Below are 27,674 nucleotides of genomic sequence, written 5' to 3' on the forward strand. Positions count from 1 at the left end.
CCCGGTAAATTTTAGCACATAGAATCCACTAGGCAGAATATAAAAGGGATATTACATAATGATCCAGTGAGGTTTAATCTCAGGAATGAAAGTTGGCTTAACATCGGAAAATCAGTCAATGTAACCCACCGTAGTACTAGACCAGAAAAGGAGAAACAAGAACGAAGCACAGAGATGGGAATGTGGACGCACGAGGGAGGGCCGGAGACGCAGGGAGCAGTGAGCTCTGGCCTGGCGAGAGGACGGTGCACACGCCATGCTCCAAGAGACAGTGGCTGAAAGTTTTCCACAAACCGTGAAAGAAGCCAAACCACACATCTAGGATGTTCAAAAATGACTGGCAGGATAAGTAAAGAGAACTCCACCCCCTGCTTCCTCCCTCACCCCCAAGCCACCCCCAAAGCAACAAACAGCAACAACAGCAAAAGAAGTCTACCCCCAAGCATACGGAGGGACACATGATGTCCTAGAAAGGAAGGGCAGGCTGACTTCTCAGCACCAGCAGTGAAAGCCAGAGACTTGGAGTAATAGCTTCAGCACACTGAAGGAAAGAATCCTGTATCTAAGAAAAACGAGTGAATGCTGTATGAAACAGTAATGACACGCATACACGCACAACAGGAGAACGTAAGTTGGAAATACGATAAATGGAGTGAGAGTTTTAAGGTCCTTACTGTCCAGAGGAAAGGTAAAATTACTGACATTGCACCTTGATAAGAACCTGTACGTTACCATTTCCAAACTAGCTACCCAAAGAGTAGAAACAATATGTAACTTCCAGATTATGGGAGAACAGGGACTAGAATAATGATGAATAATCCCAAAGAAGGCAAACTGAAAGCTCCTGGTAAAATTGTAGAATTAAATAAATATGAATAATTACTTCCAATGTAAATAGACTAAATGTTCCAATTAAAAGATAAGGATATCAGGTAAGATTTTTAAAAAAGATCCAACTGTATACTGTTTATAAGAGACCCACTGAAAACATGAGGAATAAGAAATGTTGAAAGACAAATGTTGAAAAAGCAAACTGTGCAGACTCTAGCCAAAGACAAGATTGTATGTGTGTCAGACAAAATGTACTTTTAGGCAGAAAAGCAGTACCAGAAATAGTAAGTGTCGTTTCACTTAATACAGCAGGTAACTAGTTCCTGTGACAAAGCAGTCAGCCGCTTACTATACACAAGTTTATTTCTTACTCCCACAGAGTCCAGTTCAGGTAGCCCTAGTTGGCAGATTGCTTCCCAAATGGTGGTTTGGGATTTAGTTTCTTCTGCCTGTGACTCTACCATCTCCTACGACTTGGAATACTCTGCAGGATCCTCTGCGTTTGGAGGAGTGGTGTGTAGAGTCTGCAGGTGTTCATGGGCTTGGTCTAAAGGTGCTATACGTTGCTTCCGCGTGCATTCCATGCGGCAGAGCCCAGGTCGTGTAACTGGACTTAACTGCAGTGGAGGCTGGGAAGCATGATCCGGCTGTGTGCCCAGGAGGCAGACGTGAGCTGGCCAATAGGCGGTCTGCACAGTTTGTAATGATAAGGAGGTTCATTTCAAAAGGAAATCACAGTAATTCCTAATAATATGACTTCAGAATATACAAAGTAGAGATGGACACAAGTACAAGGAAAAATAGACAAATTTACAGTTGTAGTGGAAATTTCAACACATCTCAGTAATTGATAAGAATAAGCAGACCAAAAGAAAAAACTTTAAGCACAGATGGATTTTAAATTGAATCAATACCCTTGGTCTGATGTAAATATAAGTAACATTCCATCTAAAAACTACAACATATACTTTATTTTCAGGCCCACATAGGACATTTATAAAAATTGACCAGTACTGGTGGGCACGGTACAATGCATTTCAAAGATTATGATAATACAGATTATAATCTCTAATCTCAGTGGAGTTGAGCTGTATATCAGGAGCAAAAAGATAATTATAAAATTGTAAAATTAAAAATAAAGGGATATTTAAAAAATCTGATGGGTCTAAGAAGATGACACAGTGGAAGTTAAAAAATGTTTTTAGCTGACTAGATCAAAGTTAAAACACTACATGTCAGAGCTTGTAGAATACAGCCAAACCTGTACACGGTGGGAGACTTGTAGCTTTAGAAAAGTAGAAAAGCTGAAAATTAGTAGGCTAAGCATCATTCTAATTACAAATAAGAAAAAATAACAAAAAAAAGCCCAAAGAAAGAAAATAATAAAAATAGGAGCAAAATTAATCAAATGGGAAATTTGCAATAGAAAGATCAACAAAATCAAAAACTGGTTCCTTGAATAGTCTAGTAAAATTGACATATCTTTGGTAAGACTGATAAGGGGAAAAAGAGGAGACACAACCAGTGGAACGAAAGGGAAATGAGGCTCCTTGGAGTCAGTAGAGGATTAAAAAAATCAAAAACCGTTATTAGAAATAGCATCATGTCAGGAAATTTGAAAATTTAAGTGAGATAAATTTCTTTTAAAATGTAACTTTCTAAAAGTAGCTGCAGAGAAAATAGAAAATCTTAACTAGTCCTATAACCAATAAAAAAAATAGAATTAGTAATTTAAAATTTTAAGGCACAGATGGCTTCCTTGTTAAATCCCACCAGACTTTCAAGGAAGAAATAATTCCAGTCTTCCCCAGATATTTCCTCAGAATAAATCAGGAAACACATCTTAATTTATTTTATGAGGTTATCATAACTTTGTTATAAAACTCAACAGGGATAGTATAATTAGTGAAGTATTAATAGCAGATAAGGACAAATAAATTATAGCTTTTGATTTTTAGTTCTCTTGCCAAAGAAACATTCAGAATTAACTTGCCACTTAGCAAGAACTATAGTCCAAGTCTGGGTGATAAACTGTTTTGAATTACAAACTGTGAATGAAAAAATACTGAGGTTGTATGTGTGTGTGTTTCTATTGCTGTATGTTACTTTAATTGACCTGTGTGGCTTACTGAGTAGATTAAAACCCATGCTTTATAATAAGTGATTTAACAGTGAGGGCTCTTTCTGATGTAACTGGACATCAGCTGTTAAAAGCAAAAGGGGATTTACTGATCACTAGTTTAAGAGCCGAAGGTAGTCAGTTTCTTCCCCAGCGTCCTCCTCCACGACTGCTCTGTTCTCAAACAGCCTCCTTCCTTCGAGTAGTCAGATGTACGTGCTCATGTTCAAGTTCTTTGGGGAAGAGTGAGGATCTCCTTAACTCCCAGAGAAGGAAGAAAAGACTCCATTCATTTTGACTTGGGTCGTGTGCTCTCAGAGATGAAGCAGCTCTGGCCCAGGGATGGGATGCTCTTATGGGCCAGTCCACGCTGACACCTGTCCCCTTGTGCTTGGGGTTTGGAACCAATGTCTCTGGAAGCTGGCAGACTGAGAATGGAACACAGTGACCATTGGAAAAGAGAAGAAATGCCTGCCTGCAAAATTAAATCTCCACTGTGGCAGTTGTCAGGTGTAAAATTTCGTGAATTTTTCTCCATAATAGTTATAAAATTGTACATTATAAAGAATTCTTAGGCTACCACTGCATAGCTATTCAGTTAGCAAGAATTTAAAAGCCTGACAAGTCTTGTTGAAAAGTTGAGCAACAGACACTCTCTCATATCCTTCTGGTTGGGAGTATAAGTTGTTACAACTGCTTTGGGAAGTAGTTTGTTTGGCTTTATGTGGCAAAGTTGAATACTTACCTAATAATCTAACAATCACACTTGTAGGTATTTACACTGGAGAAATACATTCCTGTGTGCTTAGGATAGATGTACCAGAAAGATCTTAGTAGTGCTGTGTTTGCCCCTGAGCAGAAACACCCAGGAGGCAGGGGAACGGGTAAGTAAATTATGGTATATCTACACAATGGAATATTACACAGCAGTGAAAACAAATGACGGGCCAGTGACTACAGTGGGGAGCAAAAACAAAGCAGGACAAAAGAATGCACACTATATGATTATGTTTATATAAAATCCAGAAGCTGGCAAAAATAAATTTTCGATTAGGGTCACATGTCTAGGTGATAAGTCTAACGAAAAGCAAGGAAATGACAGCCACGGAAGTTAGGGTAGGTACTACTTACCGGAGAGGAAGGGGTTTAGGATCACAGAGAGGCACCAGTGTTTTTTTTGGTCCTTGACTCGGCTGGTAGTTGGACTAGTGTTTATGTAATAACCTTGTGAAACTGTAATACATGTTTCTTGTGCTTTTCTATGTGTATATAATACTTCATTTTAAAAGTGATTTTAAAATAAAAATAATCTGAAGATATCTAGACTTTGTAATTTGTGTTCAACTCAAAAAAATGTAGAAAATCCAAAGCACATGTTTATATAGTATAGTTTAAAATGTTTCCACTGAAGCTTTAGAAATTTCCACTTTTGAAATTCTATTTTTAAAAGCTTTTAAAATTTTCCATATGTGAGTTAACCAAGTGTCCTTCTTACTTCCTAGGTAAAGGACTCCACTACATTATTTGAAGAAGGATAAGGTTGACACTGCTTTGCTTTTGCTTTTTTGAAGTCTCTCCCTCCCTGATCAAGCTTAGATACATCTTCTCACAGCATATGACACACAGGTATGTCACTAGAAATTTTTAATTTGTATAGATTTCTTTCTTCAGCTGTTACTTGCTTGTTTGCATAAAAATAAAGTAATTCAATTCAAAAACATCCTGAACTTACTCATTTTTGGCTTTAGCAGTTTCATTCTGTAACAGGTGTATCTGAGTGTCTTCTGCATACATGGCACTGTATTTTGGTTTGTGTCTGACTTTGTTTTTCATTTTTTTAAACCAGTATTAAACTGAGAATAATAGACATTGGACCTAATGGCTCAGTAATGATTAACGCATCTGAAAACCAAGGGTCATGGAATGCATCTCTGCCTTCACTCTGAAAGCTCTGAGGCCCACCCTTCCCCCAGGAGGGAGCCTGTTGCAGTAAAGCTGCCAGGGCCTGAGGGTGGAGGTGTGCCTGAGTTTGCATCTTACAATATGTGAACTGCTTGCTCCTTAACCTTCTTTCTCCAGGAGTTTGAAAGGAAACCAAATACCCTGTGTTTTAGTCTCTATTTTGTGACTGAGTGGCATTGTATACTTGAAATTAAGAACTCTTTAATATGTTAGAACATTAAAATGAATATAAAATAGGTTTGAAATGTTTGCATCCAAAGTGAGATTTAATACATAGCTAGTTTTGATAAATTCATAAGTAACAAGAAAACTGCTATTTAAAATTTTATTCGTAATCATAGTACCATTCAGTTCTCCCCGGTAGTCTCAATTTTTTTAGTTTGTTTGAAGCAGGGTGCAAACAGGTGCATTCAGCTGATCTCTGTCTTAAGTCTCTGAATTAGTTGCTCCTCCCCATCCCTCTCCTTCCTTGCATTTCTTTGTTGGAAAATCCAGGCTGGTGGTTCTGTGGTCGGACGTTTCCCTGCTTTGACTTTTGCTGTTTCCATAGAATGTGTTCTTCTGTCCCGTGTATTTCCAGTGAGGTGGTAGGCAGGTCCAGAGGGTGGGTCGGCACATGCACTCGGAGGTTGAGGTGCGTGCCATCACGAGGGGGCACACGTCTACTCTGGCATCAGGGCCAGTGGTGCTGGACGCCTGGACTCATAGTCGTTAGAGGTTGCAAGCGATGACATTGTAAGTTTTATCCTTTACTCTGCCTTGATTAACTGAAATACTTCTGTGGAGAGAAACTTCCCTCTTTAACTGTGTGGCTACCCTAAGGGACAGTTCAGATAGGAATGATAATAGGATAAATGCCTGATTCTTTTTCTTTATGGGTTCTCCAAATAATGAGATGGCGTCCTAGCCGCTCTGAAAGTGACCAGTCTTAAGCATCAGTGTAAACTCATGACTTTAAACAGGTGTAATGTGCTTCAGTCCCTCGCAGTTACTGTTCTTATTGATGCTGAACCTTGGGCCCCTTCTGCCAGTGTGGCCTCTGGGAGTTGACTTGTCCTTTGATGTGGCCCATGGTCTTCCTTTCCCTGCTTTCTGAGATGGTGAGACGTTTCAGATTCATCTTGTGCTTCACCCTAGGCCTGGAATTGGCTGTTTCTCTAAGCAGCTCTCGTTGCCTCTTGCAGAGAATTCGGTGTCTCGAGACCACAGTCTGGGCACTGGGGATGCTCATTGCTTCAGGGCTGGTTGTTGCTCTGGGCCTTTCTGTTGGACAGCTGGGAAATCGGCTTTTAATCATGAATTCACACTGATGTTTTTGTTTCAAATTTAGGACCATGTGGTGTTTACTTCTTATTTTATATTGATATGTCTTTTCTCTTACACTGAAAAATCTCTGTTCCTAACAACATTAGCATCATTATTTACTTGTTTTAACCCATAAAATATATGTGATAGTTTTAAAATAATAATACCAATATGTTACCAACTAATACATGATTACTGAAAGCAGCTTAAGATTTTCTGTGGTTCTTTTTCCCTTGGGGTATAACCCTAGGGATGTTCTGCCGAATTATTAAACCTTAAAGTCACTTGAACCAGTTCCTCAGTGTGCCACCAACCTGTTACACAGTTAGACTCATTTATTTTTATTTTAAGGAATAGCTTCTTTTAAAAATTTGTGTTAGACATCTATAAAAAGTACTTTCATGGTTCCAAGTCAAAAATAAAGTGTTTTCAGGAATCTTGCTTCCATTCCTGATCTTTATACCCTGTTTCTTCCCTCCTCCAGAGGTAACTTTCTTTTAGCTTTTGTTTTGTCTTTCTATTTTTAATTTAAGTATGTGTGTATACCCACAGCCCTCTTTCTTAGCAAGTAGTATAATATACAATACAAGCTTTTCTCCGTCTTGATTTTTTAAATTTGACAGCGTGTCATGAGCTCACACCACAGAAATATGGAGAGACCTTCCTCGTCCTTTTTTTTAACAACTCTATAGTATTCCATTGTGTTGGAGATATTGTAGAAAAACACTAATCTTTAAAAATATATTGGCTTTAATCAGTGTATGTTTCCTCTGCATAGAAACAGCATCAGTTTTGCTCTTTACCCAGCTGCAGGTTTCTCAGTAACTTTGGGACCTTGCAAGCATATTGCTTGTCTTGGCCTGGGTTTCCTTATGTGTAAAGTGAGAGGCTGGAAGCTCAAAGTGGGTTATTTTAGCTGGAACAGACTATGGATGAGTCAGCTGAAGCGAGGGCATCTTGCGAACAACAAGGGTGAGCGCCCCGTAATGGGGGGCATGCTGGTGGCGGGGAGAAATCAGGCTGGAGGCAATGGAATCGGCAGGTCAGGATTAGTGACCGGATGTCACAGTCGGGGAGGCAGGGACAGGTCTGCTTTGGGCAGCTGGCCAGGTGATGGCGCCGCTCGGTAAGGTGGGAGCGGGTTGTCTTGAGAAGTAGGTAGAGGGGTGGCCAGATAGAAATGGGAAGTACCTGAGACCACAGGTTCCGCCGCGGCTGCATCAACCACGGGGCTCCCGTGCAGTGGGACAGGCTGAGGGACAGGCTGAGCAGCTGACAGGGAGGTCGGCAAGTGTGGGGCTTGTTTGTGCAGGCCTGCTGGGCGAGGTGACACGACGCCCAGCAGGGGCGTGGGGAGGAGGAGGGGCTGCATCGGCACCCAAACAGCTCCCGCCTTTAATCACAGGCAGAAACAGGAGAGTCTGCGAAAGGGCCTGGGAAGGAGTCATAATCTCATACTTTATCCCAAAATGATTTAAATGTTGTAACCCACTCCTAGGCATGGCCGTGCTTTATGCTTTTCACTCATTTTTCCAAGGGCAGTCAGTGCTCTGGGAAAACGAACCTTATCACACAACCGGCAGCTCAGAGCCTCCACCTGGGAAGGTGCTGCCCGCTCTGGGCTGCTTGTCCAGCGACTGAGCCTCAGCTTTCCTCCCTCCCCCCGGCCAGATGGCAGGACTCTGGCCCTGGCCCAGGAGAGGCGCAGCATTCTTGCACATTGAATTGAATGAATGCTTTTTTAAAAAATCCCAAATCGTGTGAAGCAAAGGATATAGCAGTGCTGGGCCCCGGTTAGCTTCTGCTTTCCTAAAGGATTTAAGACCAAGTTTTACATAGTGGTGTGCTCAGGTTCTTTTCCAGCTGCATGCCTGCATCAGTCTGTCTCTCTCTCCCCCACTGTCCCTCTGCTAAGTGGGCCTTTTCACGTGTGATTATGATCTTCCTACTGGTGTGGACTAGAATCTCGTCTCCTCCTGTCTGCGCTTCCCCAGTGTTCCCAGCCCCGGGCCCTCTCCCTCCGCAGAGCACTTGGCAGCAGGTATAGTGAGGAGTCCGGGTGCCACAGTGTTTGCATAAACGTGGGTTGCCAGAGACCTTGGTGTCAGCAGGGTGCACCTGCCTGCCTGCTGCTCCCTCCCTTGTCCCTTTGTCGGCATCCTCTGGGTGCTGCCTTTGATTTCCCTGCTGGGCTTGATGTGGAGCTTGTTTTTCTGTGTCTGCGTTGTGTTCAGGAGACGTTTTCTTTGTTTATCTGATGCTTCCCTTTTTCGGTTTTCCCCGGGCTTTCCAGTTCTGGGAGCACCCTTTTGTCAGCAGATGTAGTGTTGTTTCCAGTTTCTAATCTCCAAGTAGAGTGTAGCTTAACATAAATCACCGAAGTAGGGGACATAAAATAAATCATTAGGGTAACGGAGGTGTAGCAGAGGATGAAGGAGTCTGGCCCAGTTCTTTGCTGTACTTCTCAAGTGTAGACAGGCCTCGGCTGTGAGGGGAGGGCTTCCTGAGTAGCTGACTAGAAGCTAACATTTTATGAAGTGAATTTCTCAGTAAAGGTTTTTTTCATTGAGCTAAGAATATGGCCTCAAAATACAATAAATTCATACTTAAACACGTAGCAAACAGTAGGCAATATAGAGTGATAATTTTGCTCAAAGGAAGCTGTGGAATCAGAATTCTGGAACTAAGCAGGCCAGACACTGTGGCAGGCCCGGTCCTTGGTGCAGGCCCAGGACACCAGCTCCGGTGGCTCTGCTCCGGCCCGGGACACCAGCTCCGGTGGCTCTGCTCCAGCCCGGGACACCAGCTCCGGTGGCTCTGATCTCGCCTCCTGTTCAGCTTCCCTGAGGGCACTGCCTGGGTGCTGCTTGGTAGTCACATACCTTCCCTTCATCAGGGCTGCTTTGCACTCTCTCTGCCTAGTGTGTCTTGTTAGTATTGAGCAGAACGTTTCTCTTCGTGTGTGTGGAAGCTCACATCCTCTTCCCAAGCTTGAGCTAGAGACTACGGTGGGAAGGGGGAGGTATTGGCAGGGGCCCCAGGTTCCCATCAGTCACGTGGCCCCGTGTGCTAACCAGAGGCACATGTGTCCGTCCAGCGTGTGGGTGTTGTAACCTCCGAGCTGCTTCCCCAAGTGAGGCAATAAAATGTTAGTCTGCAGTTGCCTGAGTGGCCTCCTCCACCCTCTCTTTAATTCATTTGGCTGAGTTCGCGTGATTTTTCTTCTTCAACACAATAATTATTACAAATACTATAGAATTTCATTAGCTTATAATTGTCACATCTAAGCTTTAGGATTAAGGTAGAATTTAACTATTTTTATATCCACAAAAAATGAAATACATATTTACATTTAAATCAGGAAATCTAATCACAAGTTTCCACATTCCTCCATTTTGGAAGCTTCCAGAGGCACGGCTTTGCTGATTTATGCCACTTCTGGTGGTTGGCCTGCACCTGGGGCACCTGTGCGATGCCTGGCCCATCGCAGGCTGGTGAGAATGACCAGGTGTAGACGTAGAAGCCAACTTACTGTCTTAGATAATGAGCGTTGTACTTTTGTATGTTTGTTTTCGAGAATTATGATAAGGATCAAGGAACTTTTTTTTTACTGTGGTTTTTAGTTTGGGGCCTTGAACATGGTGTCAGCTTTTGTAGCTGAACTTACAGCAGACACTGTTGCCCGGCCAAGGGCCGAGGCACGGCTGACTGCAGCAGACCCCGTTTGCCACCGACGCCGGCACCAGTGTGCCCGTGGGCGGCATTTGTGCCTTTCCTTAGGTCGCATTTCTCCTTGTTTCTCTGCATTCGGTTTAAGACCTTCCCTGAAGCTTAGTTTTTCATTGCCTCCTAGTGTCTTTACTCCTTTCCAGTTTTAATTTTTCTATTAAAGTACATCCAGTGGTAGGAAATTCTCTCGGTCTGAACATAAACAGAATTGTGTGCTAACATTTCACGTGTGCTAACATTTTCTGTGCTGTTACTGCTGCTACTGATTCTCTGCTGGAGCTGGTGAGGAGCAGTCATCAGGCTGTGTGATGAAGAGAGAGATCGTGTCTCAGCTCCTTAGGCTTTTTATTTTTCATTAAAATTTTTTTTACATTTTTTATTATGAAAAATTGATGATTTAAACCATTCAGAACGCTCGGTGGTGTTCAGGATATTCACAGTGTTGATCAACCATCACACTGTCTGATTGGAGAACACTCTCCCATCCCGGAGGAAGCTCCAGACTGTCCCTCTCTGTTACGCCCCTTGCCCCGGCCCGACAACCACTGATTTACTTTCTGCCTCGGGGGATTTGCCCGTTCTGGATGTTTCACATAAATGGGGTCGTATGATGATATGTGGCCTTTTTTTCTGACTTCTGTCACTAAGCAGTGTTTTCAAGTTTCACTCATGTCGTAGCGCACATCAGTACTTCGTTTTGTTTGTGGCTAAATATCAGTACAGTGTATGGAGATACATACATTTTATTTGTCCAGTGATCTCTTAATGGACATCAGCACTGTTCACATTTTTGTCTGTTACGAGTGTTGCTGCTGTGAACATTCAGACACAGGTCTTTGTGTAGACGGGGCCCCTTCTCTTGACTCCACATGCACGGGCAGCATTGCTGGCTCACGCGGTGACTCTGAGGGCTGCTGATTTGTTTCTGCAGAGGATGAACCGTTTTATCTCAGCAGTGTGCGAGGGTTCCAGTTTCTTTGTATCCTCACCAATACCTGTAATTTTCCATTTTTTAAATTATAGCCATCCTAATGGCTGCAGAGTAGTATCTCATGATGGTCCGTTTTTTTGAACAATAGTTTTTTTTGAACTATTGAAATTGTTTTGAAATTGATGCAACATAAAATTAACCATCTTAAAGTGAACAGTTTAGTAGCATGTGGTCCTTTCGCAGTGTTGTGGAACCACAGCCTCTGTGTGGTTCCAGAACGAGCATTCACTGCCTCGGAGGGAAGCCTCCTCACTGAGCTGGTGGTCCTCGCTGTCCTTCTCCTCACCCCCCGGGCAGCCGGCAGGCTGCTGTCCCTGTGGACTTGCCTGTGCTGCGCACGTCACGTGAATGAAATCGTACAGTGTGTGGCCTTCTGTTTCTGGCGTCTTTCACTGAGCATAGTGTTCTCCAGGCTCATCCATGTTGTGTGTGTCGTTACGTCATTTGCTTTTACGGCTGAGTGGTACTTAGACTACATTTCGGTTGCCCATGTGTCTGTGGATGGACATTTGTGTTGTTTCCTCCTTCTGGGCATTGTGAATGGCGCTACTATGAGCGTGTCTCGTACTTACGTTTGCTTGAGCACCTGTTTTCAGTTCTTCTGTGTGCACACCTAGGACTGGAATTGCTGGGTCATACAGTAATTCTGTGTTTAACTTTTTGAGGAACTGCCAAAATATTTGCCACAAAAGCCGAACCATTTTATGTTTCCACCGGCAGCATATGAGGGTTCCAGTTTCTCCACAGCCTCACCCAGTAATTTTACCTTTTACTTTCATTTGTAGCCGTTTGGTGGGCATGAAGCGGTAACGCGAGGTGGTTTTGATTTGTGTTTCCCTAGTGACTAACGATGCTGAACACCTTTTCATGTGCTGTTGGCCGTTCCTGTGTTTTCTTTGGAGAAATGTTTACTCACATCTTTTGCCCATTTTTTACTTGGGATGTTTATCTTTTTGTTATCGAGTTGTGAAAGTTCTTTATTCTGGTTACTAGACCCTTCTCAGATACATGATTTGCAGATCCCCCCCCCCCCATTTTCTTGTTGTCTTTTCGCGTTCTTGGGAGTGTCCTTTTATGTACGGAAGGTTTCAAATTTGATGAAGCCAATGTATCTTATTTTGCTTTGTTGCTTGTACTTTTGGTGTCATATCTAAGAATCCTTTGCCAAATTCAAGGTCATAAAACTTTACCCCTGTGCTTTCTTCTAAGAGTTTTACGGTGTTAGCTCTTATATTCTAGTTGTTCATCCATTTTAACTAAGTTTGTATGTACGGAGTGAGGTAGGATCCAAGTTCGTCCTTCTGCCTGGTTACCCAGTTGTCCCAGAGACTGTTTTTTCCCAACTAAATGGTCTTGGCTTCTGTGTCAAAAATCATTTGGCCACAGATGTGTGAGTTTATTCCTGGACTCTCAGCTCTGTTCCGTTGCTCTACATGTGCACCCTAATGTCGTTTTGTAGGAAGTTTTAAAGTAGTAAGTTTGAGAAGTGTGAGTCATCAGTCTTTTTTTCTTTTTCTTTTTCAATACTGTTTTGTCTCTTTGGAGTCCGTTTTGCAAGTCAGTATGAATTTGAGGATCAGATTTTTTTTATTTCTATTAAAGAAAGGCCATTGGAATTTTGATAAGGATTGCAGTGCATCTAAATCTACTGCTTTGGGCAGTATATTAGTCAGGATTCTCCAGAGAAACAGAATCAATAACGTGTTTGTGTGTGTGTGTACATGTGTGTGTAAAGAGATATTTATTATAATTGTGTGAGAATTAGGTCTCACTCAGTTGCGGAGTCAAGCAAGTCCCAAGGTCTGCAGAGTAAGTTGGCAACCAGGAGAGCCAGTAGCTTAGTTCCAGCCTGAGCCAGTGGTACAGTCAGCTAGCCAGCTAAAGATCCAGGAAGAGCTGACATTTATTTCAGTTTGAGTTTGAACGCGGGAAAACAGCCAGTGTCTCAGTTTGAAGAGAGGCAGAAAGAACCCTCTTTACTTGAGGGAAGGTCAGCCTTTTTGTTCTTTTCAGGCCTTGGACTGATTAGATGAGGCCCACCCACACTGGGGAGGGCAGTCTGATTGCTATACACAGTTTACCAATTGTTAATCTCATCCAACATTCTCACAGCACATAGAAAAAATAAACGTCTGACCAAATATCCAGGCACCCCATGGCCTAGATGAGTTGACATGTAAAATTAACCATCACAAGTAGTATCACCATCACAGCTGTATTTTCTTCCTATCCATGTATTTAGATTTGTTTAGGAACAAACAAACGTCTTGCCATTTGATGGTGTCTTCTTTAATGTCTTGCCATTTGATGGTGTCTTCTTTAATTTCTTTCAGCAGTTTTGCAGTTTTCAATGAACAAATCTTTTACCTTGTTGGTTAAATTTATTCTAGGTAATTTTTTCTTTTGGATGCTATTGTAAATGGGATTGCTTAAATTTCCTTTTCAGATTATTTGTTGCTGGTGTATAGAAACAAAACTGATGTTTCTTTGTTGCGAATTTGTTCTTTTCTGCAACCTTGGTGAATTCGTTTATTAGCTCTAGTTTTTCTTTCTAACATTTTAAAAATTTTATTATTTATTTATTTTTTGTTTGTTTTTGGTGGGGAGGTAATTAGGTTTATTTATGTATTTTAAGTGGAAGTACTGGGGTTTGAGCCCTGGACCTTGTGCGTGCTCGGCGTGCGCTCTGCCCGTGGTCTGTACCCTCCCCCTCTAGCGGTTTTTCTTGTGAATTCTTTGGGATGTTTTGTGTATAGAATCATGTTGTCTGTGAGTAGGCATATTTTTACTTCTTTGTTTCTAATCTGGACGCCTTTTCTTTCTTTTTCTTGCCCATTTCTCTGGTTAGAGCTTCCCGTGTAATGCAGTGCAGTACAGCAGTGGTGAGGCACACAGCCTTCCCTTCTTCCTGGTCTTAGTGCAGAAGCTTTCACTCTTCACCATTGAATGTGGGGGTTTCATAGATGTCCTTTATTACATCAAGGAAGTTCACTTTTAAGGGTTCTTATAATGGAAGGATGTTTGATTTTGTCAAATGCTTTTTCTATATCAAGTGAAATGATCATCTGGGTTTTTTCCCCCCTTGTTCTTTTAATATGGTGTGTTACATTGATTGATTTTCTTATATTGAACCTTGCTTTTCTGGGATAAATCCTGCTTTGTTATGGTGTGTAGTACATTTAATATGCTTTTGGGGTTATTTTTCTAGTGTTTTGTTGAGAGTCTCCTTCATTATTGAAACACAGTTTTGTTGGATATAGGATTCCTTTTTTGTTTGTTTTTGTTTTTATTGAAGTACAGTCAGTTTACAATGTTGCATCAATTTCTGGTGTACAGCACAATGCTTCAGTCATACATGAACATACATATATTTGTTTTCATATTTTTTCATCATAAGTTACTACAAGAAATCAAATATAGTTCCCTGTGCTGTACAGTATAAACTTGTTGATCTATTTTATATATAGTAGTATCTGCAAGTCTCTAACTCCCAATTTATCCCTTCCCACATCATCTGCCCCTGGTAACCACAAGTTTGTTCTCTGTGTCAGAGTCTGTTTCTGTTTTGCAAGTAAGTTTGTCTTTTTTTTTTTTTTTTTTTTTTTAGATTCCACATGTAAGTGATATCATATGGTGTTTTTCTTTCTCTTTCTGGCAGATATATGATTCTTAATTGATATTTTTTCCTTTCAGTCCTTTGAATATGTCATCCCATTGTCTTCTGTCTTCCATGGTTTCTGATGAGATACCAACTGCTAATCTTACTAAAGAAACCCTTTTCTGTGAGGACTCACTTTTGCTGCTTTCAGAACTCTCTTTCTGTCTTTCACCAGTTTAATTATAATGTCTATCAGGCTTTCTTTGAGTTTATCCTGCAGGGAGTTTGTTAAGCTTCCTGGATGTGCAGGTTAATGTCTTTCATCAAATATGGGAAATTTTGTCCACTGTCTTAAAATATTCTTTCCACCTTTACTCTCCCTCCTCTCCTTTCTGGGACTCCTGTAATGTATATGTTGGTGTGATCGGTGGTCTTTGAAGCTCTGTTAATTCTTCTTTATTATTTTTTCCCTGTTACTTAGGCTAGGTAAACTCAACTGACTCATCTTCAAATCTCGATTGACCTGTTTTCAAGTTCTCGAATTCTCCTGCCTTCTCAGTTCTTCTGTTAAGCCCCTGTATTGAAATTTTCATTTTAATTATTATGCTTTTCAACTCCAGAATTTCTTCTAGTTCCTTAAAATTTTCTCTTTATTGGTATTTTCTATTTCATGAGACATTGTTTGGGTGATTTCCTGTACTTTTTCGGACATGGTTTTCTTTACCTCTTTGAACTCATGTAAAATTGATGCTTCAAAGTCTGTGTAAGTCTAATGTCTGGGTTTCCTCCTGGACAGTTTTTAAGACTTGTTTTTTTTTTTCCTGCATAGGGGTCATACCTTTTTTGTTTCTCTGTCTGCCCTGTAGTTGTTTTTTTTTTTCTCTGTGATTTATCATAACATTTTGTGTATATTTCCCTGTGCTATACAGTGTAATCTTGTTTATCTATTCTACAATTTTGAAATCCCAGTCTAGCCCTGTAGTTTTTTGATTGAACATCGGACATGTTTGACGTGATTAAGCGGCGAGTCTGGAAGACGAGGCCCTCCCCTCGCCCCGAGACTTGTTGCTACTTGTTATGGTTGTTGGCACAGTAACTTTTTTGAGCTAACTTGGTAAAGTCTATATTCTTTATCATGTGAGGTCACTGAAGTCTCTGTTCCATTTGTGTAGTAGTCTTTGGACAGAGATTTCCTTAAGTACCTGGGACCAGAATTGTCTCTGAGTCCCTTCAGATGGGGTCTTTGTGAGTACTGAGTCTGCTCTTAACATTCACCCAGGCCGTCAACAGCTTTGCCTTAGCACTCATGTCCCGCTTGTGCGGAGCCTGAATGTTAGCCAAAGGCGAGGGCTCAGGGTCTGCTCAGGTCTTTCCTGAGTGTGTGCACAGCTCTGGGCATTTGCATGGCCTTCTGAAGTCCCAGGAATACGTTGGAACTGTTCAAAGCCCTTACTTCCCAGCATTGCCTGCCGGCCTTTGTTGAGTCTGTCGTTTGCCTCACCTGCCACGATGGCCCTGGGCAGCTCAGCTAACACATTCGTGGGTGAGTGCTCCCAGAGTCCACCCCCTCCAGCCCCCACCAGCACTGCCTCAGCTCTGGGAGCGCTCTGGGTTTGGTGAGGCCCAGGCAGGCCGCTTGAGCTGGCCTTCCAGGGAGCCACCGGTAGGTCATAACATGCCACTAAGATTCTTTGCAAATGAGGTCAGTTCCACTCCACCCACCCACCCTGGCCCCCCACCGAGTACCTATTGGGACTGCAGCTTCTATCTTCCAGGCCCCTGCCCCTTGAGGGTGGGACCAGGGCTGGCGGGTGAGTGCCATGGAGCTCACCGTTCTCACAGAGATTCAGCTGGTTTCTCTCGATTTGGTATTCCTTGGGGTGTTGCAAGCCTGTGGTTAGTTTCCAGAGTCCCACGGAAGTTGTTTCTGACAGATTCTGCCAGCTTTGTTCTTGCTTTTACTGAAGGATGGACTTTGGGAGTTCCTTTCTTTTTCTGTCTTTTAATTTTATTTTTTATTGACTTGTTGATTTGCACCGCTAGTTTCAGGTGTACAGCAAAATGATTCAGTTATACATATACTTAGTTCTTTTTTCAGATTCTTTTCCATTACAGGTTCTTACAAGACATTAAATATAGTTCCTGTGCTATACAGTGGGCCCTTGTTGTTTATCTATTTAATATATAGTAGTGTGTATATGTTAATCCCAAGCTTCTAATTTATTGCCCCCCTCTTTCTCCTTTGGTAAACCATAATTTGTTTTCTGTGTCCGTGAGTATGTTTCTGGTTTGTAAATGAAATTTGTAACTTTTTTTTCTAGATTCCACAAATGAATGATATCATATGATATTTGCCTTTCTTGTCTGACTTACTTCGCTTCATGGGATAATCTGTAGGTCCCTCCATGTTGCTGCAAATGGTGTTATTTTGTTCTTTTCATGGCTGGGTGGTATTCCAGTTTGTGTGTGTGTGTGTGTGTGTGTGTGTACACACCACATCTTTTTCATCCAGCCACCTGTCAAGGGACTCGTATGTTGTTTCTGTGTCTCGGCTGTTGTAAATAGTGCTGCTTGGAGTTCCTTACTCAGTCATTTTCTCTGACATCACTCACCAGTCTGGTCTTAACATTAGGACCAATTTTGAGCTTGCCTAATTAATGTCACACCCCACTTGAGTTCAGAAAGGAGTTAAGATGGCTTACAAAAGGTAAACAATATTTAAGATAAATTATTGTTAATATTTGCTGTGTGCCTGCCGCTTGGAGGGCATTCTAATAAGAATCATGTCCTCCTTTGTTGCTGCTGAAAACTTGGTCCTCCAGGTAGAAGTTCTGTTTCCTTTGGTGACCTTGAGGTTTTCACCCTCCCTGTTGCATAGGTGGGAGGAACCCGAGGTGGTTCTCCTTCCGAGTGACTTGGTGTGTGGTCTTGTGGTGGTGCACCACGTTAGCATCAGCGTTAGCAGTGCTTACCGTTGTCTGCGTTTGAGTTGATTGTGAAAAATTTGCCTGCGTTGGTGGTTTTCCTAAGCCCAAGAGTCCCTTTCCTCAGGACACAATAGGTGGGTAACTGTCTTATTGTAAGACTTGAAGACGTCATTCCTATCGTCCCAGTTGTTCTAGGAGGCAGTCAGTGATTCCTACACTTCATACCAGACTGACTTCTTGTGGTGACACTTGACAGCTGGCAGAGTCTGGGATTGGCGGTAAACCTGAGCGTGTGCGTTCGCCTACCAGGCCTGGCCCCTGCTGAGGTGTCTGGCTCCTGCTTTCCTTGGTCCAGATCCGGCCCGCGTAGGCCATCTCACTGGTACTGAAGGGTGTGGGCCTGCGAACCAGGTCCTGCTCAGGCTTATGTCATTTCTGTCTCGAGTAAGCGTTTGTTGAGGAAGAATATTTTCCGTGTGCAGTGTGAGTCTGTTTGACATAGTTGGTGGTTCGTTTGCTAGTTTTATTTGAGTGGAATATCCTTCTTTGAAAAGGATGGTGTGCTAGAGTTAGAGCTGATTTCTGTTTTGGTTTCATGTGTACTGGGTTGTCCTCTTTTCATCAGCCTCACTCATAAGCTAATCAGAGTATTTTCAAAAGGCCAAGATACAGATAAAGATTTATCCTTTAAAACGGCAAATTTGACTAACATTAAAATTTAGAACTTCTCTTTATTAAAAGGCATAAATAAGGTCAAGCCACAACCTCAGGGGAAGACATACACATGTAACTAACAAAGGATTATCAGTCAGAATATATGAATAACCCCTAAAAATCAGTATTGTAAAAGACAACAGCCCAATTTAAAAATGCAAAGGAGACACAATCAGGCATTTCAACAGAAAGAAAAACACAGGTGGCCCATGAGCCTATGAAAAGATGCTGAACTTATTTAACTATCAGGGAAGGGACGTAAAGGGACCACTGTACCTGCTGGGTCAGCGGAAACTAAGATGCTTGAGGATACCCAGTGTTGAGAGGATGTGAACTAACAGAAACTTTTATGCTGCTTTGCTTTGGAGAGCAGTTTGGCCTTGGCTTGTAAACTGGCCATGCGTGCAGGCTGCAAACCAGCAGTTACTCTGCATTCTAGATACAGGGTGCAGGGCAGGGACTGGCAGATTCTTTCTGCAAAAGAGCATGATAGTAAATCTTCTAGGTTTTGTGGACCACATACAGTCTTGTCACATAGTTGTCTTTGTTTCATTTGTTTGTTAGTCCAACTCTAAAAAATCTAAAAAGCATTCTTAGCTCAAGGGTCTAAACAAAAACAGGCTGCTGTCTGGATCTAACCCGTAGCTTGTTTGCTAAGCCCTCATCCCCTGATCTGGAGAAGCTTCCATGAGGGCTCCCAGACAGATGCGCCAGAGTGTTCAGAACAGACTGTCCGCAGTAGCGAAGACTGGAAACGGCACGATAGGAAGATAGGTAAGCACATCGTGGAAAGTGACCCAGCAGCAAAGATGGATGAAGTGTTTCTACTGCGCACGACAAATGTGGGTGAATATTTATAATACCAATGGCAGAGGGCTACAAACGGTGTACCATTGTTACGAAGTTAAAAAAAGGCAAAAGTGTATTGTTTAAGAAGGAAAATATACGATAGCAAGAGAATGATAAATGCAAAAGTTCAGGCTGACATTGACTTCTGGAGAGAGGTGGGGGATGGCTGAGGGAGGTGCCCACAGGGAGATGGTGCCTGTTGGTGGCGGGCGCTGGGCTTTTTTTGTTGTAGTATTCTTAACCTTGCATGTGTATTGCACATAATCTTTTTTACGTGTCAAATATCATTTAATACATTTTTCTGAAAGGCAAGGAAGGATACCAGTCAAGGAGGTCTTAGAACCCACCCAGCTGTGCTCCGTGAAGTGGAGTTGAGTTGAGCACCTGGGAGGGAAGGAGGCAGGTCTCTAAGCAGTGTTGGGCGATGGTCGCTGGCACAGCCTGAGAGAGCTGTGATAGGAACATCTGAGAGTGGAGCCTCCTTTGTTCTGTAACAACAGCGGGACCGCAGGCACAAGAGCACACGTTCTGCCCCGCTGGTGGTGGTGGCACGCCAGTCGGAAGTCAGTCCACCAGCAGTGTGCGGGTTTACCCCTGGACTCTCAGTTCTGTGTCATTGATCTGCATGTCTGCCCTACTGCTGGTACCACAGGACCCTGATTAATTCATAGTAATCTTTGAAATAAGAAAGTGTGAGTCCTCTGACTTCGTTCTTCTTTTTCAGGATTGTTTTTCTATTCTGGGTTCCCCATATTTCCATATGAATTTTAGGTTCAGCTTATTAATTTCTGCAAGAAAAAAAAACCAGCTAGGCTTTTGATGGGGGTTGAGATGAATCTTAGGTCAGTTTGAGTGATACTGCCGTCTTAGCAGTGTCAGGCCTCCCGGTCCTTAAATGTGGGGTAGCTTCCACTTACTTGTATCTTTAATGTCTTTCAACATGTTTTATAATTTTCAGAACATACGTCTTGCCCTTCTTTGGTTACGTTTATTCCTAAATGTTTTATTCTTTTTGATGCTCTTATAAATGGGTTGTTTTCTTAATTTTACTTTTGGATTATTCGTTGCCAGTGTGTAGAAGTGCGGCTGGTTTTACACATCAACCTTGTGTCCTGCAGCCTTGCTGGGCAGGTTTATTAGTTAGGTCGCCTCGGTTTTAGCTGATTCCGTAGTGAGTCCTATGTGCAAGGTTATGTCATCTGAAAATAGAAATAGTTTTACCTCTTCCTTTCCAACTGGATGCCGTTTGTTTCTTTTTTCTTACCTAATTGCTGGGAAGGTGCTTTCTGAAAGGGCTTTGCGCCGTCTGCGATGAGGAAACAGCCCGGTCTGCCAGGCTTCTGACCCCGCGGGCAGAGGGTGTGTCTTCTGTGCGTTGAGCGCTGTAGAGCTGGCAGAGGGACCTATCTGTAGTGCCTCAGTGATGCCTGATGGTGCTGGAGACCAGGGGTGTTACCTGCTTTTCACGTGAAAAGAAGAAATGATGTCCAGAGGATAAAAGCTGTGCCCAGCGTCGGCCTCTGGGAAGAGACACCAGGCTGACCTCCTCACCCAGACCACTCAGGGCCAGACGACCTGCCCGCCAGCACCTCCCCCGGAGCCCACAGCACCAGGTTCGCCTCCCCAGTCACCTAAGGGTGCTACGCCTGCCCACCCTCCTGCCCCTCGTCCTCTGCTGGAATGGGAATTGGGCCACAAGCCCAACCCAGGAAACCCCCCGCCTTCCCAGAACAGAGGTGCTATCTTCCTCTTTTGAAGACCTGCAGCCCTTGTCACCCCTCACGTCTGCTGCTGGTTACACTTGTTGACTCTGGAATGTTCTCTTTCCTCACAACTCCCGCAGAACTCTCTAAGGGTAGGGACAATCTCCTTTGTCCCTGTGTCCCCTGACATGCCAGGCACAGAGCTGTGGATGTACGTGCCCAGTGGACCTGCTGAAATAAACCGTGGCCGGTCTGGCACCTCTGCAGAGTCGCTCGCCTGAAGCAGGGTCCACCCCCTAGGGAGGAGGGCGGTGGGTGTGCCCTCAGCATCCCGTGGCTCTGCCTGCCGACAGCTCCACAGGAGAACTGTGTTGTTTGCTCAGCAGCTTGGCCAACAGCACTCTCCAGAAAACATGGCTGAGGCCCAAGTAAAGTCGGGGACATCGGGGATTGAATGAAACTGGCTGTTGTCCTCTAAAATAATGTTTAATAGTTTACTAAAGCATTGGAGGAAATGAACAATGTACAACCTTTTTAGAAAGATGCGTGGCAGTGATTATACATTTTAAAATGCACATCATCTTTGAGCCAGTAGTCGTGTTGCTGTGTGCTTGCCTTGGTGTGCAAAGGTATGTTCAGGAGTGTTCGCTGCAGACTGTAAGCAGAGCTGGTTGTCCAAGTCCTGGCACACCATGCAGCGGAGTGCCGTACAGCCCTCCCCAGTAACTGAGTGCATCTTTACGCCTGGTTTGGAAAAACGCCCGGGACACACTGTTGTCACGGGAGCTGAGGGTTAGTCTGCACGTGTGGCGTGGTTTGTGTGGCGGAGAGAAGGCACGCTTTCTGCTGTGCACTTGCTGGACACCAGGAGGCAGCATCTGCCCGTGGGCAGCTGCAGGTGGGGAATCTGGCGCTTACGCTTCACACCTTACTCCCGGGTCTGAGTTGCTGCTGTGTTTCCCTGCGAGCATGTACAGTTATGACAGTGGACCGTCACTGGCCCCTCGCGAGTCAGGCATATCCCCTTTCAGTTCTAGTCTTCCATTTCAAAGTGTGTGACACTATATCTAAATGTTACAAATTAACCAGACCCAAATGGAACCATTTTAAACAGTTACTTTGTGATATTTGTTTAGATTTTAAATTGATATTCACATACCGTAGAAGTCACCCCTGTAAATACAGTTCAGTGGTTTTCCGTATGTTCATGGAGTTGTGCGGTCATCCCCACTATCCAGTTCCCAGCACTTCGGTCGCCCCAAGAAGCCTTGTTCCCATCAGTGGCTGCAGCGACTCCCCTGGTCCCTGGAAACCATGGATCGGCTTTGTGTCTCTGTGGATTTGCCTATCCTGGCATTTCACGTTTAGGTGGTTTTCTTACGCTTCCTCTTCCTCACCTGTGAGCATTAGATGAAGGAGGTCTTGCTTGTCTAAGCGCTGTAGGGCCTCCTCCCTCCTTCCCCGAAGGCTCATTCTCCGGCCAGCAGCTTAGCTCGGTAGTGAGCCAGGCATGGGACAGGATGCAGGACAGTGGGTGGGATTGTGAGAGGCCCCCAGGGGCCCTCTGCCAAGATGCCCCCGCCAGCACCCCACACTCCAGGCCAATCCTGGCAAACCTGGCTGTCCTCTGTCCTGCAGGACAGGGCTGCTGGGAAATTTCCTCTGTGTGTGGGATGCTTTGCATCTGTTCGCTCATTCTTACACAGCCTGTAAAAACCAGGGATCTATAATTTTATTTTATTTCTCAGAGTTGGGGAGATAATTAGGTTTATTTATTTATTTTATTTAGTGGAGGTACGGAGAATTGAACCCATGACCTCATGCACGCTAAGCATGTGCTCTACCACTGTGCTATACCCTCCCTCCCTAAAAACCAGGGATCTAAAACTATATTCTTCACTTGTCTATACAAAGTATGACATGTCATAGGTAAATGAACATTTATTATTTATCATTAGCCTGATCCTAAGTCAGTTGTCTCTCATATTTGAAATAGGAATTCACCTCCAAAGAATCAAACATTTCTCATTGAAAACTCTTTACTGAGCACATGGCTTCCTAAGCACTGCAGGATGAAATACTAAACCGAAGTTGTAAGTAGCTTATAATCTAAGCAGGGGTTTTCAAGGCCTGAAGCTCTGAGACCAGATATGAAAGGTAAGGAGTTTTCTTTTCCTGGCTTTTTGTTTTTCTTTTTTCTGGCTTTACGGAAACACGGTTTGGTATGAGTGGCTGGGACCTCACCTGTCCCTCTGTTTGCAGATGTGTATTGGGAGCCTTCTATCCATTAGGCACTGGTGCTGGTGATTGCAGGTACCTGCAATTCGTCAGGCAGCACAGCAGATCAGAATCCATGTAGTTGGGGAGCTTCCAGTCCTGCCACAGGGAGAGAGGTGATGAGGCAATTGTAGGCCTGCAGATGAGAAGGCGGCAGGGGTTGGGGCGCGGGCGCGGGCAGTGGGGCAGGTGAGTGAGGCTAAGCTGGCTGTCCTTCCTTGGGAGGGTGGGGGTGCGTTCCCAGAGGGGGAGCAGTGGGGATGGGGTGAGCCTGCCCAGAGTCAAGGCCAGAGGGGGCGTAGCCAGTGGCAGCAGGGCCACTCCTGGTTGACCCTTTCCCCTGCCTAGTACCTCCCTGCTGAGCATCTTAGCAACAGGGTTCTAACCAGCAAGTTGATGAGCAAAGGGTTGCTGGCCTTTTGGGATCATTCTGAAAACTTTTTCATTTTGGTTTCACAAATTGATGTCACAGGAGGCTTCCACACTTTGCACAGTGATCTGCTAATTTGTGAAAACGAACCCAGGTAGGGCTCGAGCACCTGTCAGGTGTGCGTCAGTTCCCACACATCCCTGGCCCTGAAACACTGCTTCAGTGTCAGAAGAAGGAGGAAGAGGCAGAGTGAGGACTGAGGCTTGGAAAGAGCGGACCCTGCACCCAGCCCACTGAGCACCTTGGGTCTGAGTGAGGGTCCGCCCCGGTCCCAGCAGACCCGAGGTTCACAACCACACTTGGGGCAAGCCTCATGGTGCGGACACAAGGGTGGGGGCAGGGGTGGGCGCCCAGGACCTCGTGAGTGGAAAGAATTTGGCCTTTATTTTTGTAAGTAGCAGAAGTAGGTGGATTGAGCAAGAAAATGGTGTAGTTTTGAAGAGACCCGGTGAGTTTTGAAGGGAACTTCCTCCATAGCTTCACCAGATGCAAGGCCGCGCACCTCAGCTGGCAGAGCTGCGCAGGCCAGACTCTCTGTGGCTCATTTCCAGGCTCTGCACACTTGGCCTGTGGATGGCACCTTGCAGATGGAGGTAGCCATCTGTGCACTTGCACCACATGCGCTAGGAGAGCCTGCTCAGCGGGCACGGGAGACCCATCCAGTCCCTGTGTCCCCTTCACCAGCTCTGTCCCCAGCACATGAGTTCCCCACATCCACGTCGGCCGCCCCTGAAGCTTGGTGCTCGGTGCAGACCTGGTGCACAGAGTTAGTGGAGTGGGGGTCCCAGAGGGGCCGGGGGCCTGCAGACACTGTCAGACAGGAAGTGCTGTCGCTGGCATGGGAGGCGCGTCCCGGCTGCGGGCTTGACTGCGAGGCTGTCTCACGTGACGGGCCAGCCCTGGGCTGTGTCGTCGAGACTGCCACCTGGCAGCAGGGCGCACCAGGAGGCGACGTTGCTCAGGATGCCGCGGCTTCGACCACAGCGTCAGAGTGAAGCATAGAATTTGAAGTTACGGCGAAGTATAGTTGTAAGTTAAAGAGGCTTAAAAATACAGTGTGCACCTCAGGAAGGTCCTTTGAACAGTGGCATTACCCGTGTGTTTGGATGATGGAGGAAGGGAGGACGCGAGCTGGATGGTGTTTTGTTGGGTCGCACGCAGAAGCCGGGGTTCCGGTGTCACTTCAGACCACAGGGAACACGTGTCCAGCACGTTTGCTTTCCAGAGCTGTTTGTTCGCTTGTGCAGGAGGACGTGCAGCCCTTCACTCTTCGGCTGTGTTTCCTGACAGGTTTTCTCTCCCCTGAAATGGAGCCGACTAAAAAGATGGACGCGGCCGGCGCCCTGCAGACAAACCCCCCCCTGAAGCTGCAGCCCGACCGCGGCGCGGGGTCAGCGGTGCTCGTCCCCGAGCAGGGCGGCTACAAGGAGAGGTTTGTGAAGGCCGTGGAGGACAAGTACAAGTGTGAGAAGTGCCGCCTGGTGCTGTGCAACCCCCGGCAGACCGAGTGCGGGCACCGCTTCTGCGAGACCTGCATGGCCGCCCTGCTGAGGTGGGTGCCCCCCGCCGCCCGCACTCCCTCTGGGACTCCCTGTGCCCGGGACCCCGCACCTCCTGTGAGGTCCCCGCCCGCCCACCCGCCGCCTTCCAGAGGCTGCTGGTGCCTGGTGTGTCCCCCGCGCGTGCGGCTGACGAGGAGCTCCCAGCCCCTGGAGGAGACATCCCGTCAGTAAATGACGCAGAGGCCCTTCGGGGCGAATGCTCAGTGCACAGGGATGAGGGGACAGGGCCCGCAGGCAGGACTGGACACGTCTTGGGCTGAGCAGAATCCAGTCTGCGTTTCCCGGCAAGTGCAGGGTACCCCTCCGCGAGCCCTCGCAGGCCCTTGCCGGCCGGGGGAATGATGCCGTGTTAGAGCCACAGGCGGCGTCAGGCAGGCAGGCTGGAGTTTCACAGAGGAAATAACATTGGCCAAGAAAGCGTCTCCATCCAGCTGGCAGGTGTGTTCTGGGTGGCGTGCTGGGCACTGGGTTGCAGCCAGACACTCAGCCTCGGTCCCATCCCGCCTTCAGGGCCACCCACCCCTCTTCCTGACTCCGCTGAGCACAGCCGCCAGCTGCCTGCCCCGTCACCCTCCTCTGGGTGCTTCCGGCTATGCTCTTGTCCACTTATCCCGAACTGTGAGCTCAGCTTTGCCTGCTCGTGGAAGAAAGAAACTTGAAGGGAGCTTAGTGATGGCAAAGTGGACTCAGAGCACCTGGCTTCCCGAACTGCACCTGCGAGCCCTGGGGAGGGGCCCTGGGGGCTGCTTCTCTTCTGATTTCCTCCTCCTTTGCTCCTGGCACTCCTCCTGCTCCACATTTTACAGGTGACAGGGGCCCCACGGGTGCTGCTCAGTCCCAGGGTCGAAGGAGGTTAAAAGATTCATGTGTTTAATACAGTTTAGCACAAGCTCCGTGTTAGTGTAGTCTGAGAGAAATGAGCCTTTATTTTAAAAAGCATTAGCCACCCCACCCCACCCCCAGCGACCCTCAGCTCTCTGGCCCCTCCCCGGGCCCCGTGCACGCCTGCCCCTGCTCCCTGAGGCCGCTGCACCACTCATTGGCGCCTTCGGGCTATCTAGGGCAGGGGCCCTGGAAGCAGGGACTTGCTTTTATTTTCAGTCTTTGGAAGGTGGTTTCCAGGCACAGGACAGGGTGAAAGTTAAGTCCAGAAAAGGGCAGCTCGGGCGCAGTGGTGTGCACCCCGCGTCTGGGGACAAGAATGCTGTAGGAAACCGGTGGTTTCGAGACAGCTGTAAGTCTGCACACTGCTGAGGTCCGCGGAATCGCCTCGGCCGCGCACGGTGCTGCAGGGAAGACAGCCTGTGGAGGAAGTGCCCGCTGTCCATAAAGCAGGGCCACCGGAGGCCCTCCTGCCGAGCTGTGGGCGCTCACGCTCGAGAGCCCCCCCACGAGAGCTGGTTTTGGTTTCTGAAATAAAATTTCACTTTTAATTGCAAGGGGCTTTCCAAGTAGGACTGCTCTAAGCTGTTCTGCTTAAAAACTCCCTTATGAAGAATTACTGTTAAAAAGTTTAGCCCTTTGCTCCCATTTAAGCCGTATTTAAATCAAGATCACCACGGTATCCTGGAGCTCTCGTTGCTGCTCGGATTCACACAGCAGATGTGACCGTAAGGTGAGTGGTACCTGTGGGTTCAGATGAGACGGGGCTTTCCCTCTAACACGTTCACCATGTGTTTCCCCCCAGCTCCTCCAGCCCGAAATGCACTGCGTGTCAAGAAGGCATCATTAAAGATAAGGTACTGGTTTTTCATTGTTTTGTTGCTGTTTTGAGCTGGTAGTGCTTTCCATGTAGTTTGCATCCACTGTTCTGGCTCCGAGTTTCTCCGAGTTTGACCCCTGATGCAGCAGGGTTGAGGCCGGGGAGCATGTCGTGTAAGCACCTGGACAGATGGGGCAGGTCTGCTAGGCAGGTCCCCTGAGCCTGTTTCCTCCCCTGTGCTAGCAGTGGTGCCTCCTCCGAGACTCCCAGGCACGTGAGGAGTGAGTGGAGTGCAGAGATGCACGCTGCCGTCTCGGGTCCTCACCCCAGACAGGCTGCGCTCGGCTGTGACACTTGAGTCTGCCTTCTGCCAGTGCCAGTCCGAGGGCTGCGTTGGGTTTACCTCCCCCTGTGCTCATGCAGCATCTTGAAGCCGTTAGGCACGTGAGATTTCAGTCCTTCCCTCCCCCAGGTGGCTGTAGGTGTCCCGGGAGCTCATGAGTGTCCTGCAGCCTCAGCGCACAGGGGTCCGGGCCCCTTCTCACCACATCCCCACCACCAGCCCCTGCCAGGCACACTTCTAGTTTGAAATGACTCATTCTTGTAGTACTTAAAATACCAATAAAAACGTGTGGTTCCAATATTTTGATTAATGAACCTAACAGTTTTTTAAATGTAGGTCATTAATTGTGCAATAAAATTCTTGCTCTGGGGCTTCCTGTCTGAAGGTCTCGGTGGGCCGCTGTGCTGTGAGGGCAGTGATCCCAGGGTGGCTGGTGACGGGTGGCCCTGGGCTGCCAGGACAGGCATTTGCTGTCCCCTGCGCTGGACGGTTCAGACACCGAGCTGGCCAGTGTCCGTGTACCTGTTCTTCCTCTGCTGCGGAAGTGTCACTTGGTAATAGGGAGGGGACTGTTTTTCAGAAAACTCACAGTTCTACCCCCAACGTGGCAGCTTGTTAACTTGTTACCTTGT

The 27,674-nt window shown here is 45.8% G+C and overlaps 1 protein-coding gene across 11 annotated transcripts in view; it reads left to right on the forward strand.

Annotated features, from left to right (window-relative positions):
• The window catches only part of TRAF3 (TNF receptor associated factor 3), a 105,903-nt gene that overhangs the window by 48,379 nt on the left and 29,850 nt on the right, over positions 1-27,674 (forward strand). For 4 of the 11 annotated variants that reach the window (XM_072963781.1, XM_072963772.1, XM_072963771.1 and 1 more), the window contains 4 exons: positions 4,453-4,576; positions 22,725-22,885; positions 24,726-24,987; positions 26,685-26,736. In XM_072963781.1, the coding sequence (XP_072819882.1) occupies positions 22,879-22,885; positions 24,726-24,987; positions 26,685-26,736 (321 nt within the window). In that variant the 5' untranslated portion in view covers positions 4,453-4,576; positions 22,725-22,878. The other 7 variants (XM_072963776.1, XM_072963777.1, XM_072963778.1 and 4 more) reach the window with 6 other exon arrangements.

The sequence above is a fragment of the Vicugna pacos genome, chromosome 6, assembly GCF_048564905.1.
Source record: "Vicugna pacos chromosome 6, VicPac4, whole genome shotgun sequence".
Taxonomy (NCBI): Eukaryota; Metazoa; Chordata; class Mammalia; order Artiodactyla; family Camelidae; genus Vicugna; species Vicugna pacos.